This window comes from Poecilia reticulata, linkage group LG3, assembly GCF_000633615.1.
Source record: "Poecilia reticulata strain Guanapo linkage group LG3, Guppy_female_1.0+MT, whole genome shotgun sequence".
Taxonomy (NCBI): Eukaryota; Metazoa; Chordata; class Actinopteri; order Cyprinodontiformes; family Poeciliidae; genus Poecilia; species Poecilia reticulata.
The window spans coordinates 20252621-20272135 of record NC_024333.1 but is presented as its reverse complement, the minus strand read 5'-3'; the positions used below and the strand labels follow the sequence as shown (position 1 = coordinate 20272135).

General features: G+C 37.2%; 1 protein-coding gene across 1 annotated transcript in view; it reads right to left on the bottom strand.

Moving 5' to 3' along the window:
• Window positions 1-4776: 4776 nt before the first annotated feature.
• Window positions 4777-19515, bottom strand: part of LOC103462554 (calretinin-like) — a 17634-nt gene continuing 2895 nt past the window's right edge. The window contains exons 2-11 of the mRNA XM_008405428.2: window positions 16096-16172; window positions 14728-14817; window positions 14545-14625; window positions 13566-13622; window positions 11904-11981; window positions 11413-11468; window positions 11286-11325; window positions 7825-7878; window positions 5450-5521; window positions 4777-5326 (exon numbers count right to left, since the gene is read on the bottom strand). Of these exons, the coding sequence (XP_008403650.1) occupies window positions 5210-5326; window positions 5450-5521; window positions 7825-7878; window positions 11286-11325; window positions 11413-11468; window positions 11904-11981; window positions 13566-13622; window positions 14545-14625; window positions 14728-14817; window positions 16096-16172 (722 nt within the window). The 3' untranslated portion in view covers window positions 4777-5209. The remainder of the gene's footprint in view (window positions 5327-5449; window positions 5522-7824; window positions 7879-11285; window positions 11326-11412; window positions 11469-11903; window positions 11982-13565; window positions 13623-14544; window positions 14626-14727; window positions 14818-16095; window positions 16173-19515) is intronic.

The window sequence follows — 19515 nt, the reverse complement described above, 5'->3', positions numbered from 1 at the left end:
CCATGCAGAAAGACCCCAGGCCGGGAATCGAACCCAGAACCTTCTTGCTGCAAGGCAACAGCTCTACCAACTGCGCCACTGTGCAGCCCGTGAATTTATTATAATACACTTAATTTCTTGGCAAACATGTTGCACAAAACTTCAGCTTAGTGAAGGGTATCCACATTAAGTGTAATACTTGCAGGGTTAGTTTCATGTGTAAATACAAATAGAGCCATTCAAAAATATCCCATAGTTACACTTACTATATCAATAAAATCTATATGAGAAAATAAAAGCTGTGTCAATGCAGAAAAATGATGGTTTGTGCTTAAAGAGGGTGTCTGGTTTTAACCAGCAGGCCAGGGGGGCACAGACTGCACAACTTACCTTCAGTAATCAATAGATCAAAGGCCTTTTGGCAAGATGAACCATTGTTTTCCCTTACCAAATGACTTGACAGCTCATTTAACACAAGCATGGGATGTTTGAGAAGTAATGTCTGTGCTTGGATACAATAAAGCATACAGTCAAACTGAGACTACAGTCAAACTGAGACTACAGTCAAACTGAGACTGAGTTTGCAGCTTCTTTTGCAGTAATCTGTGCGACATTCAGGACCAAAGTTTCATGATAAGTGACACTTTTGTACTTTAAACTTGGAAGGATAGTACTATGTGTTTAGTACGTTATTAATCTAATAAATCTTAATTTAAAGTGATGACTTTTTTCATTATTATTATTTTATTTTGATCGCAGTTGTCTGAGTCTTTATTTATACTTAACGACTGGAGCTTGGAGTTGCCCTCCAAGAACTAACTCAAAGGACGAACCGGCGTCTCTTTCGCTTCTCGTGTTCAACCAATCACCGATCAGAGGTGGAACCCAGTCGCCAATCAGCGCGCAGAGGCGACAAGAGTTAGCCAATCAACTCACACGGGTTCATAAATTTAAGGGTTCTGAGGTTTCCTGTGACGTTATGTGGAATTTAACCCAAAACTCTGCTAGCGGCTTACGTTATTAGAAAAAAGGTCGCTATTGAAGACAACGTAACTTAAGCGGTAATTATTATGAAAAACACGCTAACTCGTTCAATTATTTTCCTCCACGGGGTGTGTGTGCCACGGATCAACCAACGTGACTTCCACCAAACCAACAATCACTAAATTATGAGCTAGGTAAGCTCTCAGGGGATTCCTTGAAATATAAGGGAGAAATTTGGTAAATTAGAGAGAAAAGCGAACCACCACACCGATGTTAGCGAAAGCCGACACATCGGGGCCTTCTGAAACCATTTGACCCCTGTCTGCTGCTGGTTACACTTACAACATGGCCTCTTTATACACCGTTCTCTAAAGATGGTTCGTAACATTTAAAAGTGACTATATATATTTAAAGAGCAAAAAATGATAATAATCTGCATCCTGTGTTAGGTTAAACACTCACACAAGACGTAGACTGGTATAGGAGCAAAAAGCTCACTGTCCACGGGTGACATGTGGGTTAGCTCGGGAGAGTGGTTTACCTGTTGCGGCTGGACAGAGCTCCCAGGGCCGGGGAGATGTTGCCCAGGCAGTGAATCACCTTGTTGGACTTGAGCAGGGCCATAGTTGTGCTGCGGAGAGGAGCCTAGCAGGATGTGGACAGACGTGAAGGACAGGGAAGACCACGCTGATACGCCTACGGTACGTGCTGACGACAGAGCTGAACGTCACAAGCGAAGCGGACCACGCTGATGGGATTTCCGCTTCATTTTAGGGATACGTGTCGTTTGGCTTGCTTGATCCTCTTCACTTTGTGTTGAAATAAAAGTTCAATTAGTAAATGAATGGATGTGTCCCCATTAACATAACGACATTATATAAAGTTACATTATGTTAAATAATTAATGTAAATTCAATTTGAAAATGTAAACTTGTGTATGCCACACACAGATATACTTAAACATTTAGTTATGTTATTTCTACAGAATTCGGCTTGTAGCTACTGAAAACCCAATGGATAGTTTCCAAAAAAAATCGGTAATTAATAAAGACCAACAAAAACGTGTTTTCAATTCAGACATGTCACCCTACTTATTAAAAATATGTCTTTGCGTTGGTTATACAATACTTTGTGCTCCTTTTGCATAAATACTACATGCACTACAGCATGGAGGTGAGCAGGACGTTGTACTGCTGATGTGTTAAACTTATGTCTGCTAAAGATTTAACGGAAAACCAGGCACACAAAAACACACAAAACAAAAGTATTCTCTACAAACTACCGTTACAACTACTGATAATAAGGAACGCATTGTGAATCAGAAACTGAGCGTTCAGAAAATTATTTCATTGAGCTCATCAAAAGTCAAACTTTAATCCAAAGTTTACCCGTCTTTTAATATCTATCAAAATTAACAGATTAAGAAGAAAACACAATACATTTGTACACCATCACATATACTGGTTAAAACTGACTTATATAAAATAGACAAATAAATTAAAATTAAAAAAGTACTATTTAAATGACATTTAGGTTTATAAGTTGCAATTGTTTCCCTCATTTATTGTACTGATGCTCCACTAGAGGGCAGTCTTAGACAATGAAGTATCGATATTAAAGTCGCTGCTCTGACAATGCCCATGTTCAGGTTGTCCTTATTTCAGAGGTTTTTTTGTGCTTGATTAAAATTGATCTGCGTGGATTCAAATAATAAGCACTAAGAGAAGGAACGTATCTGGACCTAATCCACTGCAATGATTTCAGTTATGGCTGAAGCTAAATAAATAAATAAAAAACCTTCATAAATGTACTTATTATGCTTATCTCAGTCAAAATAGTTTATTTTAACTAGATGGAGAGTTTTCATACTTTAAAATGAGTGTTACTAAATTAAAATCACCATACATTGCAGTGAATTTTTATTTCCCCCTTGATTTTTTCTATTTTTGCTTTTTCACTTTAATGTTACAAATGATCCAACTGATTTTAATATCAGACATAAGTATAATCTGATATTAGATGTAAAATCCAGTTTTCAATCAGAATTTTATCCATTAACAGAGAAAATCTATTAGTCTGGTAATTGATTTTGTTTTACGATCTCAAACATGTACATTTAACAACAACAAAAAAACAAAAACAGATATCTAAAAGTTTTTCTTTGTGTTTCTTATCTTTATTTAGCAATGAACACACTGACAAATTATAAGCTCTAAATACTGTATCAAACAAAGATGCAGAATTGTTTTCTTTTAATTTTTAATGTGTGATGTAGCTGCAGGAGAAGAAAGTTCACACTGAGCATCTTAGTGGTTTATCACTCTGTGGAGGCTGGAAGTCCATGAAACACTTTTCTCAAACTCTGCGGACGACAACAGTGTCTGCTGGCAAACCAACAGAGTGGCAGAAAGAGGCTCATCCCTGGCTTACATGTGGCTCTGCGTCTGTGCACAGAAGATATGGATTAATCCAGCAGAAAGAATAGAAAGGAACCAGGAGGCATTGCTGTGTCAAAACTGGTTCATCCTCACCTTAGAACTGCATTTATTATGATTGAATTTTATTTTTATTTTTGATAAAACTTCCAGAAAAAGATGACAGTTTCTTACTGGACCAGTTCTATCTCTCAACAACTGTCATCTGAAGCTATATAATAATAAAAAAAACAGGTTCAATTCACTCAAATGAAATAAAAGCAATCAATTTAACCCAATCGTAACGCAATGCAGCCAGGTTTAGTTGATTATTAAATGCCAGTAAGTGATCTGTTGTCCAACTCAGCTAACCAGAAGATTTCACAAAATCTTAACTTTGCATCAAACCATTTTTCAGTGACATTTTTATGATTCTTGTCCTCTTTGTTCCACCATTTCAATCAGTCCAGAGGTTCAAATAGTTTAACAAAACCAAAAACAAGTGAGAATATTTTTGCTTTGAATTAACTTTAAATGTAACTTTTATTTTTTGCTGCAGAACAAGGTCAGAACCTTTGATTTAAGGGAGGGAAAAGCAATTTCCACTGCATTGTGCAGAAAGTAAAGTCATCTGCTTCCCTCTCTGCTCTGCTCTGAGTGGGACTGATGTGTGTGAAGGAATCAGAGCAGATATAACTCTCTTTTCCCTTGTTGTCAGCAGTTAACAGCTTGGTCTACTGCTACTCTTTCACTGTGTGTCCTTCTGTACTTCAGTGAGGCCATTTACTGTCTATATATTTTTGGATATGTAGCCTGTGTGAGCATGGATGCGGTAATGGCGTGAGAAAAGTGGTGTGATTCAAAGATAGTGAGTTTAATTAAATATGTGCTGATGATTAATTGATAGACGTTACACGGTTTCCGTCACACGTGAGGGATAAAATCTGGAGGAAAACGGCAGATTTAAAATAAAATCTGGCCTACATTGCATTCAGTACTTATATTAAGGGCATCTTGGCATTCGAAGACGCATGACTCTTTTTTCTGACTTGCTTTCTGAGATATAGAGTGGAAAACACTGGTTGTATTTCTTCATGCTGTGTCATGGCAGGCCATTTTGTGTGAAAGGCAGTGGGAACTGATCACCCAGCTCCTTCTTTGTCCACTTTCCCTCAAAATGGTCCAGAAAGAGTCGCAGAGTACCTCTGAGACTCTATAAAAAATGGATCAGCACAAGCTCCCTCTTCAACACACTTTCTGTCTGCAGCAGATTAGAAAGAGAGGGAGCACTTAGAGGGAAATACTCTCTTCCTGGTGATCTGTAGTGGAGATGTAATCTTTACACTCGACACAGAGGTGAGTGTTTTACAGCACCAGACAAACCTTTCACTGCAGCAGCTTCTGTATTTATGTTGCATTTATTTATTCTCTCATTTGTATATTTCCATAGAACAGTACCAGCCTCGTGAAACAAAACAAGAACATTATAAGAAAATAACCTGAAATAAACAAAAACAATGAGATGCCAACAGAACAGAGTTCCTCCTCTAAAACTACAGGGAACATATGTGATTGAGTTAAAGATACAAATGCATAATACACAAGATTCCTCACTTGCCATTTAAATCTCGATAAACAGCTGTACTTTGATGAAGAAAAGAAAAGTCAGCAGGTATTTTCTGTGCTTTCAGGCGCACTGTTTCTGGTCACACATGCACCAGGCTACATTGAGAGGTAGGAAGGAGGAAGCAGTGCAGGAAGACAGGAGGGTCCCGGGCAGGCAGGCAGCCGGGCAGGCAGGCAGGCGGGAGGCAGGGAGGCAGGCGAGCGGGTCACAGCGTGGAGTCCCGGCACAGGACGATCTCCATCTCAGTGCGGTACAGCTTCCCCCTGTCAGCCAGAGCCATGATGCTCTTTTTGTAGTCCACCAGCCCGGTTGAGTCCAAGTCCTGCCAGAAACGACACAGCCAGAGAGAATCACACCGTCTGAGGCTGCAGCTCCATCTCCCTGCTATATTTGGCCTTCAGGAAGAGGGATGGATGTGTCAATCAATAGGTGATGTATTCATTACCATTTTGTTCTTGTCACAGAGGTCCTTCAGCAGAGCATCCAGCTCCTGCTCATCAATGTAGCCGTTACCGTCCTGATCAGAGAGAGAAGAGGATAACGTCGGAAAAAGACTTTCCTTTCAGCTTCACGTATATAAAATCATCCCAAACCCGCTGCTGGAACATGGAGCATGTACAAACATGGACCTTATGTATGGAGAGTGAAAAGTGCCAAATTACAAGAGTTTACAGAGTTTGTAGTAAACACATTACAGCAATTTATTGGAGTTATTTTCACATTCTCAAAGAAAATATTGACCCAGAGTCATAGCAAACTTGGAAGAAGTTGTCTCGACTTCCTGTTTGAAGCAGCCAATCAGATGTCAGGGTCTACGGAGGCATTATCAGTCAACATCACACTACATCAGCACATCGCTGCGCATGTCGCCTGCAGAAAGCAACCATGAACACATTATTCCAATTATTTAAGGCTAATAAAATTATCTACAACTAGCAACCAGTGCAGATCACCTCTCTTTGCACGCAGCTTTGCGGTATCTGCAGATAGGTTTTATTTTTTAGTACAGCGTCTCTGCCTCATGTTCAGTCTGCTGCTACACTTCTGATTTGTGATGGCTTAGGTTACCACCTGCTACATTCATTTTTCTGATAATCATGACCAAAATTGGAAGAAATTATCCTTTTATTTGCCATTTGTGCACTAAATATGAATTCCATTTTTTTTTTATGAAAAATTTCAGTTGTAGGAAAATCCTATTTGTCTTATTTAGAGGAACTCAACGCATCTCATTGAGACCTGATCTTTACATGCAGAATTACTTAAATAATGTCCAACCACTGAAGTTTGGGGCATTTTTTTTCTTTTTCCCCCCCATTCACTGATGGCAACTTGGTGTCATAACTTATTTTGTCACGCTGTGATTACCAGTTGTAGTAGTTGTTGCAGTCATCCTCTGTGTTTACAAACAAATAATCCCTTAACATATACTGTAGCTCTCATAGAACGTCACACTTCGTCTCACTTCGTCGCACTTGTGAACTTTGTAACTGCCAGCTGTCTTGATAGGCAGTTTCTATGGAGTTGCTATGACAACAAAAACCAAAACCACAAGCTTAGAACTCACTCTCGCCTCGTCCCTGGCTTATAAATAATTTAATTGAGGCATATATAAGTAATTGTATATTAAATACATTACTTCTGTATTTATTTCTAGTTTTAAAAAATTTATGTTGCATTTAAATATTTATTTCATAAGTTATTTATTTATTGTGACTTGGCACTCTTCATCCTCAATACTTTTGGTGACATAACAAGTCTGATATTTTTAGCAGGGAATAACAGAGATAAAATTTGTTTTAAAACGTATTTATTGAGTAGTTAATGTTCAAATTTGACCACCACCTAGTAAAGGAATAATTACATACTCAGTTATTATTACTAATACAAATATTCTTTCTACATTTTGTTTTATTTTTGTAGGCAATTACTAATGCATTTAAGTAGTAGTAGTAGACATGAATTTACCCAATTGTCCATTTTATTATATTTAAGGATTTTAAGTCATGTAGATTATTATTAAGCCTGTCGCAATAAGCAGCTAATCAATTAAAATGAGCTCATTAATTTTCATTTTGGTYAATATTTTTTGAAGGGGATTTTTGTTTAGAGAGTTCATAATCCATTTTATTATAATAATTTTTATTGTGTGTGGTTTTTATTTCCTTTCAACTTGTTTTTGTTTGTTATGTTTTATTTTGGACATTTAAAATCTCTTCCAGTTGCAACATCAAGTGTTGCAAAATAAAAAAATCATTGAAGTAGCATTCCTATGCATTATTATATTAACTGAAAATAGATTCAAAACAACAATAATATCATTAATCRCAATCATTTCTGCCAGAGACAATTTATTGACCAACAAAATTTGTTATTGTGACATGCCTAAATATCATATATATAAACATTTTGTGATTTACTTGTTTTTTAATTGGAATTTGACCTCCATAGATGATTGCTAAAACTGAACATCTATTYAATCTATATGAAAGGATGCCTTAGTCTTAGAAATAGGTGAAATATGCCACTTTATGGCACAAAATATGCATAAATCAACTTTAAAAATGTGAAAATAGGACTGACAGCGACGTACTTTCATCAACATATACATTAGACTGAAATGAAGTTCCCTAGAGAATAAATCCATATGACCTGATCGTTTGTGTTTCCACAACCCCCATCATACAGCAACAAGCAGAGAGTGAACAGATGTCCGTTGTAAACATGTCTGATTGGCGATCAGCCTCCACAATCAACAAAGACTACAGATTTTTTTCAGTTATTACCGTCCGTATTCATGTTCAGAAACACGTTTTTCACCTTGTCATAGAAAGTGAAGAGAGAGTCAAACTCCTTGACGGTGAGTCTGATGCCCTGTAATGTCACACAAAGAAAGAAAAGGCAGAATAATTAGAAACCAATGCATATTTCTCGAGAGCGGTAAAAGCCCCAGATCTACCACAGATATTAATCCGTGCAGATTATGATAACTGGGACTAGAGTTGAGTTAATCCTCATCAGACTGACTAATCCTCTGTCAAGAGAAATTGTTGATCTGCTCTCACAGGCCAGCACATTTAAATGGGAACAAACAAGATGGTTGAAGGATCCAAATTCAAAGACACAAATGTGTTGGAGGTGCTCAGTTTAAATGATCCCTTCCAGTGATGCTTGATTAAAGGCTATATGGCCAGAGGAAATTACACAAGAAAAAGGTGAAAGTAAGTAGAAGCTGTGCTTCTCACATCAAAACCTAAACTAAGCATTTATTAGTTTTATGAAATGAACAGAGTTTAGAAAAATAAGGAAGCAGGATTGACAAAATCAGAAATTGCAATTAACTCTGAAGGTAAGCTTTATATTTATTAATATAATATGAGGCATTTCTTTATTTTCAATTATACTTTTCCACTAATGTTATTGCAAGCAAATGATGTTCACAATAAAATATTGATTTGTGTCTCTGTGATGTTACAGCAGGAGCTGACTGCTACTGCTTCCCAAAACAAAAATAGATTCAAAGTATCYGGATCTTCCGCCATTTTTACCATTTTCTATTCCTTTCCAGGATTAGCAGATTAATGTTTCAGCAATATCTGGAGAAAATTCTCCAGCTGCCGCTGATCCAGATGCTGCCGCTCACATTCTGACTAAAACCAGGAAGTTAGAGCACATCACACCAGTTTTACAGTCCCTACACTGACTCCCTGTAGCTCAGAGAATAGACTTTAAAAAAATACTGTTAGTTTATAAATCACTGAACGGTTTAGTACCACAACACATTGAAGATCTGCTGCTGTGGTACCAACCTTTCAGAACTCAGGTCTCCTGGTTCTCGTTCTGCTCTGCATCCCCAGAACCAGAACCAAACAAGGAGAAACAGCATTCAGCTTCTATGCACCACAAATCTGGAACAATCTTGGAGAAAACTGCAAAACTGCTGAAACATCGAGTTCCTTTAAATCTCGACTAAAAACCAAAAGTTAGAGTCGCCATTGAAGCATAATTGATTAAGAATTTAACGATGACACTTGACTAAATGTAATGTTTCGATTGTTGATTTTATGTTGCATGACTTTGGGATTTTTAGGCTTTTCATGATGTAAAGCACTTTGAAATGCCTTGTTGCTGAAATGTGTTGTACAAATAAAAGTTGATTGATTGATTGACTTTCTGTGGTCTCAGAGAGAAAACCTCCACATATAGGCAACTAGGACGATCCTGACCTGACGTCAACTTTTTACTTTCAACACAGAGCAGCTTCCTGACAGGCAGAGCTCCACCTGCACTAAATGACACCAGGATCAAACAAGTTGCCTGCTTGATGGATAATCTCCATTACCGTAATCTAAAAGATTAGTCTAGTGCATTCAGGGGAGCCAGTTCTTTACCACTCACTCTTTTACACCCATAAAAACTCACTGCCTCCATTTCGATAATTATTTGGCTCTGCATACACCGCTTAGGGCCAGCTACTCAAAGCAATTTAAATCAGACTAGCATGCAGCAAGGAGGGCTGAAGTCTTAACTCTTATTTCAGAAACACAGCGGTTAAAATCACAAAGTTAAAACCAGCGGATTACTGAGTTCTACATTCGCAACATGAAAGCTTGAAGGTGGTTTTCCACTTTGTGTTTCCACCTGGTTTAATCTCCAGTGGCCACTGTGAAGCAGGATTCGTGCCATGCATGAAATGCTGAGGTTGGACAAAATGTGCATGCAGCGTGGCCAAACAAACTGGCTGCGGCTTACTTAACYGGAACAACTGAAGACTGACATGGTGGCAGTAAAAGACAGAGATTTAAAAAGCATGCAGCTTTTGTCTGCTGCATGCTTTTCTGCRATTTATTCTCTACTTACCTTTAGGATGTCTTCACAGATATTTGAAACAATTTTCCTCAACTTATTTTCCGACTCATTAATTAGGTTTTAGTGCTGCCAGTGTGGCAGCAGGTGCCAAAAAGCTCTACACTTTAATCTATTTGTGTCTATAGTGTGATGTGCCTCTTGGCAAGGCTGAAAGCGTAAAGCAATGCCAATCTAAAAATGTGGGATCTTAAGAAGATGAGTAATAAGAATAAAGAAAAAAAGCTGAAGCCAAAATGGACAGAAAATAAACCAAAAYGTGGATAAAGGCCTTCTGCATCCGGCTAGTGATTAAACATCTATGATTAAGGATTGTGGAGTTGTTTTGTTTTTATGACTTTTAGTTTAAAGGTAAACAAAAGAGACAACAGAAAACCAGCTAAAAGACATTGATAGTGATTTTAAAAATAAAACTATCTTTAAAAAAATAAAATCTTCTTTTCAATGATACAGAAAAAATTAATTTATAATCACTAATCCTTGAAGGAATGAAAATTGTACTTTTTAATTTCTTGGCATGTTAGAATCACAAACTTTAATATATTTAATTGGGATTTTATGAGACCAACCAACACAAATGACAAAATTGAAAAGTGAATTGAAGTGAAGAAAAGAAAATTGTTTTCAAAATGTTTATAAGTAAAAATCTGAAAAGTGTGGCCTGCATTTGTTTTGTCCTTGGGTCAACACCGTCCCTGTCTTTAGGACTCTGGGCTGGACTTTGACTAGACCAGTGTTCTGCAAGCTTCACAAACCACAGAACCCTTTTTGCTCTCAGTTCAACTAAAATAAAACTTCAGCGCTGCAAATGTCACATAAGCTTTTACAAGTTCCGTTGATATTTGTGGGAAATGATCTAAAGCATAAAAGCACATAGTTTCCATCCTGCTGACCAGAAGAACATATTTAAAAAAAGGCTACTGATTGGATGAAATTGGATGCAATTATTAATAAAATACTGTTAAAACWGTTATTATATTTATTTATTAACATTAGTTGGTTCTGTAAATTGTTTAGCCAAMGTTMTTAAGAACCATCAGATTATGAACTCATAGTCTTTGCCATTTTAATGCATGAATGTGTTTTGATTTAAACTATTTYATTGTACCTCTGACTGTACGTTTTGARTCTCTGTCCTGCTGGAAGATGATATATAACAATATAATGTGATTAAATTACATATGTTTGAACTCCGTTTTCCACTTAACTGACCTCTGAAGGATTGGATTTAATTTAGAGGTATCAGAGTAAAAGATKACTAAATCCATATACCATATATCGGTGTTTGTGACTGTAATGTAACTAGACGTGAAAAGTTCAAGGGTTTTAAATAAATACTCTTGCGATGCGCTGTATTTCAAAGAGAAAGCACTTGAAAGTTGATGTTTTTTTGTTCTTTGACGGTGTAATCTCACCTGAAATTTGAGCAGGAAGTTCTCCTGGACCGGCAGAAGCCTGTAGTGAAAAACATAAACCACTCAGTGTTGATCTGAAGAGCAACTTTCAGAAAGAGAAGAAACCAAACCGAGAAGCGACRCTCACCTCGCCATCTCAGAGAGGCCCAGCTTACCGTCACCATTCAGGTCAAACATCCTCAGCTACAGAAAAATAAAATCAAAAGGGAATCAATCWGAGGAAGTTTAGGGGAAATATTGCAAACATTTATCATTTGTCCACTGAAGTGGTGTGTTCAGCTCACAGATGGCCGACTGACCCTGGTGGCAAAGGAAGCAACGTCTCAGCAGTGCAGGTGCACTATGTGCAGCAAATGTGATTAATATTTAAGCCTCCACATTATGCATATGACCAGCAGTTAGCTGTAAGTTGTGAATATGCCATCATTAAGGGGCAAAAGGTCAATGCAGATCTTAAGAAATGTCTTTTCAGACTTCAACTTGTGTGGCTGAATCTGAAACTTTGAGGTTTATCAGAATACAGCAGSATGATTGATGTACGTTTATGATTTTTTTTTTTAGATATTTTGTATTTTGAGAGGCCGGTAATGCTGGTTATTTAAACATTTTAGCTCTCACGATTGTCTGTGTGTACTCGTTGAGCTTCTTGTCATCGTAGTCTCTGTTGGCCTTCTTCAGCAGGTCTGACAGGAAACCCTGAGATGAGGAAGAAACCAACGATGAGAGGACTTTAAACGCTTTCATCTGATGGCAATCATGGTGGAAATCAGAGGAAATTAAATGGAGGAAGTACTCTTTATTTTGTTTTTTACATAAAGGAACAGGAGTGTGAAATATCTATTAGCATTTACACCAACAGAATGACAACAAGGCTAGTCAGCGTTGTTGTCATCTAGATGAGAGAACGCATCATTGCCATGAATTTCTAGATAAATCTGCCCATATCTACAGAACTTTGAGTTTAGTTAATCAGTTTTTCATTATTAGCTTTTTCCATTTTGATTATCTTCTGTGGTTGATCAGATTTATTCGCTGATCCTGATTCTTTTACCGTGTATTTATTCTGTGTGTAAAAGTCGTTTTCCCTCAGTGTTGCTCCTCATGCAGCTGCAGTGCATTCATTTAATTACTGTCACCTGTTTCAGGCTCTACTAATCATTCTCACTGCATTTACTGCCCAAATCTGAGTCATTTAAATCCAATTTTCTCTGCACTCATTTATAGATCATTTTTAGATCAACATATTTGCATGTGCATTCTTGTTATTTATTCCTTTATTTATTTATATTCGGTCATATTGAATTACTTCAGTCACTCTTAGGTATATATACAGCTCTGGAAAAACATTAAGAGATCACTTAAAATGATCAGTTTCTCTGATTTTACTTTTTGTAGGTATATGTTTGAGTAACATGAACATTGTTCTATCATTCTATGAACTACTGACAACATGTCTCTGAAATTTCAAGCAACAATTTAGTATTTCTTAGCAGAAAATGAGAAATTATCAAAATAACTAAAACGATGCAGTGCTTTCAGACCTCAAATAATCAAAGAAAAGAAGTTCATATTAATTTAGAAACAACAATATTAATGTTTTAACTCAGGAAGAGTTAAAAATCAATATTTGGTGGAAAAACCAGGTTTTCAGTGGGTTCAGTGCAGTGGACTTTACAGAGCTGTATATATTTTATAAGCTTTTATCCCTTATGATTATATTTACATTATTAATATTCAACATCTTAACAGGACCAGCTTGTCAATGAATAAGCAATTTTCCCTTGGGCATCAATAAAGTATATTCTATTCTAAACGAAACATTTTTAATCACTCCATGTTGGATCCTCCTGTTCCCTCCATTCTTTGCTTTGTAATTCAATATTCTTTTACTTTTGCAAACCACATAAAGACATTTCTACCTGTTTGCCTTTCAATTAATAAGACTTAACCACAATGGGCTCTATGTACACTCACTGCACAAGACTCCACTGCTGAAGAAAGAGTGTTTTTAAGGTTTGCTTCAGAAGATTTGGACAAGCCTGCCAAAGCCCGGACTAATATTCTGAACTCTTTGCTGTCATTGCACACAATGCGTTTTGCYTTTGYTCTCGTGGRAASGTCTCGTTGCTGGGTGACTTAAAACATATGGAATTGGCAGACTTTATATAATTACAGTATGCTGTAAATATACTGGAAAATATTGTGGGGACTTTGAGTGGTTTTTYATCTAACGAATGCACAAAGYGCTCYGAATGCTGTATTAGACGCCTGTTGTGTTACCTTCAGCTCGTTGGACTCGATGTATCCGCTACGATCAGTGTCATATCTCCGCCAAGCCTGCAGGAGAAGATTTCATGTTTTTAGAGAACATCTCAGTAACAACTAAAAAAACACAAACATCTGTTCAAACTGGAGTATAGCCAAACACACGCATTGCCTGACTTTGTGTTAATATAGAATTTGTCAAAAGATGGACACCTAAAACGCTTGCAGCGCTCTCTGACTTCCTCCCCTCCACAGAAAGCTGCAAAACATCCATAATGTATGGCTTTTCTGAGAATAGCTTTAATACACGGAACAGCCTGAACATCCCACCATAAAATCCTCCTAAAAGGAAATAAGTGAAGTGTGTACACGTGTGTGTGTGTTTTGTGGAGTGTATGTTCAGTCACAGTGCAGCTTATGTTTGATGGCTCTCCGTTTTYCCTCAGATTACTTTAACATCAAACATACAGCATGAGGAAAAAAAAGCAAAGTCGACAAAAAATGCTGCATTTTCATCAGYGTAAACGCTGAAATACTTATTTTGAATTAAGCAAAATAATACTTTTAGCAGAGGGTTTTAAATATTAAACATTTGAGAATGTTTGACCCAGAAAACAACCGTCCAGAWGAATGTTGTGGCAGTCCTTCCTGAAATGCCACAACATTAAAACAGACACCCCAATTTGGCATGGAAACTGGAGGAAACATGAGGCAGCTGAACGTGCGTCCCACAGGACAGACTGTCAAGGCGAAGCTCGCTGGAGGCGCTTGTGAGGAAATTTCACAGTTCAGTAAGGTTTATCAGATATTCAGTGAACAAACTCAGAAAACAGAAGACCTCAAATGAGAACAAACGTGGCTAATTTTTACAGTCACTGAACTGGAGGGCGTACCATGGAAAGGTTGACTGAGCACATCTACTGTAAGGAGTTGCGTGGGAACGGTTTTCAACATTCAAGGCGAGGGACACGGATGTGAATATGTACCGACTTACATCCATGAATTCAGCACTGGATCTCACAAACTCTCTGAAACAGATCAGGAAGTTCTCCTCCGTCGGCAGAATCTGGACCAGCTGCCCAAGAAGAAATTGACATGTTTACTTAAAAAGCTACAGTTTGCTGGGCTGATGAAAAGACTTAAAAACAGAAAACAGTAGTAAATAAGCTGGTCTCACTTCAGACATCTCAATTCTACCATCAGAATTCTTGTCAAAGTTTGCCATGAACTCCTTCAACTTCTCCTTGAACAAAGCATGTGAGGGATCCTGCAGAGACATGAAAACGTTTTTCAGTTTGCTCATATTTTTGGCTTTGCATGTATGAAACCAAACTTCATTGCAAATAATAAATGTATGCATCTTAAATTTAAATTTCCATACATTGTACAAACTTTTTTTATTTTTTGGCTGTTTCACATTAATCAGATGAAACTTCTTCTGTTTTAGGTCAGTTATACTTATCAAAATTATTTATATTTGCTAACTACCAGAATAATGAGGGTTTTTTTTTTTTTTTTACAGTTTTATTAATTTCATTAGGTAAAACAATGAAAACGCTAAGATTACTATCTCTCTAAACAATCTAATGATTTTTTTTTTTTTTTTTTTTACAGTTTTATTAATTTCATTAGGTAAAACAATGAAAACGCTAAGATTACTATCTCTCTAAACAATCTAATGATGTTATTGCTATGTTTTTATTTCCATCCATCCATTTTCTGTACATCCTTATCGCTAATGGGGTTGGGCCTATATTTTATTTAAGATATTATAAATCAAAAATATAATTGTTAGAAATGGGTACATAACAAAGGCAAAAAATAATAATACAAAAGAAAAGAAGGAAAAATAGAAAAGGAGCCCAGAGTAGTACTTGGGTATTTGTAGTGTTTGTAGATAAGATAGAGGAAAAAAGAACATAACTTTAAAATAACATTACTACAACTAAAAAAAAAAGAAAAAGAAGAATAAAACAACAACAATATTAGTGATAATAAACTGAAGCTGTGTGTTTTCAGGTAGAACATTGAAAACACCAACTATCTCTTTAAACAAGTTGATGTTGATGCTGCTACTGTAGATTAACATGTTTTATTGTGAAATCTGGGCATCAACCCGGGAACCAAAGCACTAGGCCTTGTGAAAATGCTGACTGAAGCTGGTAAAACAGCCTCTGCACTAACACAGCCAATCAGACAGGAAGAACCCATTTCTCCAAAAGCAACATATAAAATCAAAAAAATTTTTCTCTGCARTTCACGTGGGGGCAAAAACCCTAATTTTCAGAAATATATTCTGTGTGATGTTACAACAAAATACTGAGAGAAGCTTCAAGAAGAATGGGCAAACTATCTGACCCAACCTACACAATTCAAAATGCAATAAACTTCTGACATAAAGCAGAGTTTAAAAAGTACATTTTCATTCTGGTTAGCAAATAATAATAACTGATGCAATAGGTGTGACATTGACACTACATTAGTTTCACCTGCAGAGCGTTAGCGTTTACTAAGCAGGACTGTGACAGATGAGGAAAACACCCACCACACCGGCTCCTCGCCTCGCAGTCTCCAGCTCTGTGAAGAAGCTCTCCAGCTCCTTCCCCTCTATGTAGCCGTTTCCTTCAGAGCACCAGAGGAGCGAAATTAGTTTGGCACAAATGACGTCATGAAGCTTTTAAGTCACTTTAARCTTTGTTGACTGTTCAGAAGTTTGATTAAAGTTTAATAACCACTGAGGGTCTTTAAGTTTTGAAGCTGTTGCCAAACCTTGAGTACTGGTCCAGCCTCAAGTCCTTTGCGATTAAACAGAAATAATCAGTTTAGAAACTAATTTGGAGTACACTCCTAGTTAAAGCTGTGCTTAATTCATTATTTCTGACATTTGATTAGTTTGGATGCCCAAGTAATGCCTAAAGTGAATCCCAGAGCTCCACAACTGCAGAAAAAAAAGGTTACCATACATCTAAACAATCTTAAATTATTGAAAATTGAGTTTTGTTAACTGATAATAACAAGGTCGAATGGATAAAATATCCTAGTTTACATATCCATATCCAGCTGTAAAGTGGATTTATCCGTATGTGAGCTCCAGCTGGGACAAACAAACTCCACCAGAGTGAAGTGGCATCGGAGTGTAAGCAGAATAATGAGCATCTTCTTGCCTAAAAGGGCAATCAGACCGATGCTTACTGGAGCRTCCTGTCCCTCACTCTGCATTGTACCACTTACAATGCTGACATTTTAGAAAATAATTTAGTTTGCCTTGAGGTCACAGGTTATACAGGACGTCCTGTTGTCATTTTTAATCATTAGAGCGAGTCCCACCTGTCACCAGTCTAAACATGGGAGAGGGGATTTATGCAATTCAATATTTAACAGGAGACGCAGATTAACTGTGGTCCCAATTCAAAGGAAAACATAAACGTACTGAACTAAATGCAGTGATGTGTCCCATGAGTTATTCATCTTTTAATCTCTTATCCACTCGTTTCTTTTTTTTATCGTTTCTACCCCCTTCCTCCCAGCTCCGTTTGCGCGGTACATCTGATTGGTGCCACCGGCTGTGCGCATGTGAACTGGTGTTTCAGACAAACCAGAGCAGAAACTAAAGAAACAGCACAGAAAACACACCAAAGATGAACCAACATTTATGTATACTGCTGGTTTTTAATCCAGTATCATGTTTTTCATGTCATTAACAGCAACAAAGAGGACACTGGGAAATATTTCCTAAATCAAGAACTTATTTTAAAAAATACAATTACTGCGTAACAATATTTTTACTTTTTTAGTTATTTCTGTGTTAACCTGCTAATATCAACATAATGGAACTACAGGTCAGTACAGAAATAACAACATATCAAAAGAGTACTCTGTGTTGAATAAAATGACTCTTTGGGTTATTTTCACAACAAAGCTGCTCTGTTCGGTTTATATTCTCTGCAAACCTTTTGGTTTAATATAAAATTATTTTTAGTGACCACAATAACCAGTATTATGACCACTAAGAGCTAATAAAATCATACTTCTAGATCTATGGCATCACCTGAAAAACAAAATGGCTCCAGTACAGTAGAAGGTTCTGGGTTGGAATATGAAGCACCCTATTCATTTATAGGCAGCTCCTGATGAGGATGTGTAAAAAGCTGTGGATCATCTATGTCCACAGATGTAAATCGCAAAAATAAATAAATAAATACATACGGTTGTTCATAGTATCAGCATCATAAGTGCCAGTAGGTTTGGCTCCAGCAGAAAGCAGTTATTTTCCAACACAGCGTTTTCAGTAATTGGAGATACTACAATAAAACATTCGACTTTTTTTTTTAAAGCTACTTATCTTATCTGCTTATCTCATCTCTCATAAGTACAAATACTGGTGGAGTTATAAATAATGGCAAAATGTTAGATTTTTCAGCAAGAATTTATTTTTCTCTTTAAAGGTGAGCCATTATGTTTCCTTGAACAGGTTAGGCTAGGTCTACAACATGTTCAATACATTATTTTGTTTTTTTTACAAAATCATTTCCAGATAACAAGAGTTCAGTCTTGTCAGTTCTGCCTATTTAGAGGTTGTTTTAGGGCCTCTTGTCACGTTAAATCCAAATCAGTTGCTGCTGGTCACATTGCTGTTTACATTCGCATGTCTAAATGGCTGCAAACAGATCCGCAATCATACAGCTATACATCTTTGAAAAGCAGAAGTGGTGCCTCCTGTGCGACCAACGAGAATGCAGCTAGTAGTTTCTGGATGGCAAGTCAACAAACAAAACTTTTGTCTTTTCCAGCAGCCATTGTACAATGTATAGAGTGGAAAAAAACAGCTGGTTAAAAGCGATGGAACTCTACTTGGGTTACTAGGTGACAGGTGGGGCTTTGCTGGGGTTGCTAGGTAACGGTGCAGTCCCCATTGATGGGAATTAATCAAGAGGTTTTTGAAACGGTTCATATTCTAAAAAACATTAAATAATTGATGCAAATGGAAGCATAAAAATGTACAAAAAGTGAATTTCGCAGAATTTAAGATTCTGTTTATCTCAAAATAAATAAACACTTTTGATTTGTCCTTGGTTGTATTTCTATATGTTTGAAAACGAACCAATTATCTGTGATAAATCGGATAATCATTTATGTTTATCCAGAATCCCAGAGAAATAGCTGTGTTCTCAGCTCATTGGCGGTTTGTGCCAGAGTTTAGTTGGGATCTAAATCTCAGCTGTCACATGGAGYGCACCACTGCACACTGAGCAGATGAAGTCCCTTTCCCCTCCATAACATTTTCAAACCCAGCTCAACTCCTGATTGCTCAACGGCACCGCGGGACCATGTCAGCTGTCCAGCACATAATGGCAGAAAATGACATAAAGGCTCATGTGACAGACTGAGTGTTTCATTGCTGCATGAAATAATTCCGCAGGATTTGTTTCAGCTGTTAAGACTCAACTCATTTGTGAGATTGAAATATGTTTCAGATTTTGAGAGATTCACTTTAAAGGTCAAGTATCACTTTGAACTTCTTTTCTTTTGTTCATTCACTGACATACCCTTTAAATTTCCACAGCGTAAACATCGGTGAATTTATGCCGAATGCTCTGATGTTTATCTATGACTTTAACCCTCCAACTATGAACAAAATGTCTCCAAATAAGCGGGTTAAATTCCTGTTCAGGTTTTAACATCACGGATGGACACAGCTGTAAGTGTTCTCAGGACGGATCCATTAGGATCTGATTATCCTAGGAGTTCAGAGACGCCATGGTCAGAGACACCATGGTTCAGAGACACCATGGTTCAGAGACACCATGGTCAGAGAAACCATGGTCAGAGACACCATGGTCAGAGACACCATGGTCAGAGAAACCATGGTCAGAGAAACCATGGTCAGAGACATCATTGTTAGAGACACCGTGGTTAGAGACACCGTGGTCAGAGACACCGTGGTCAGAGACACCATGGTCAGAGA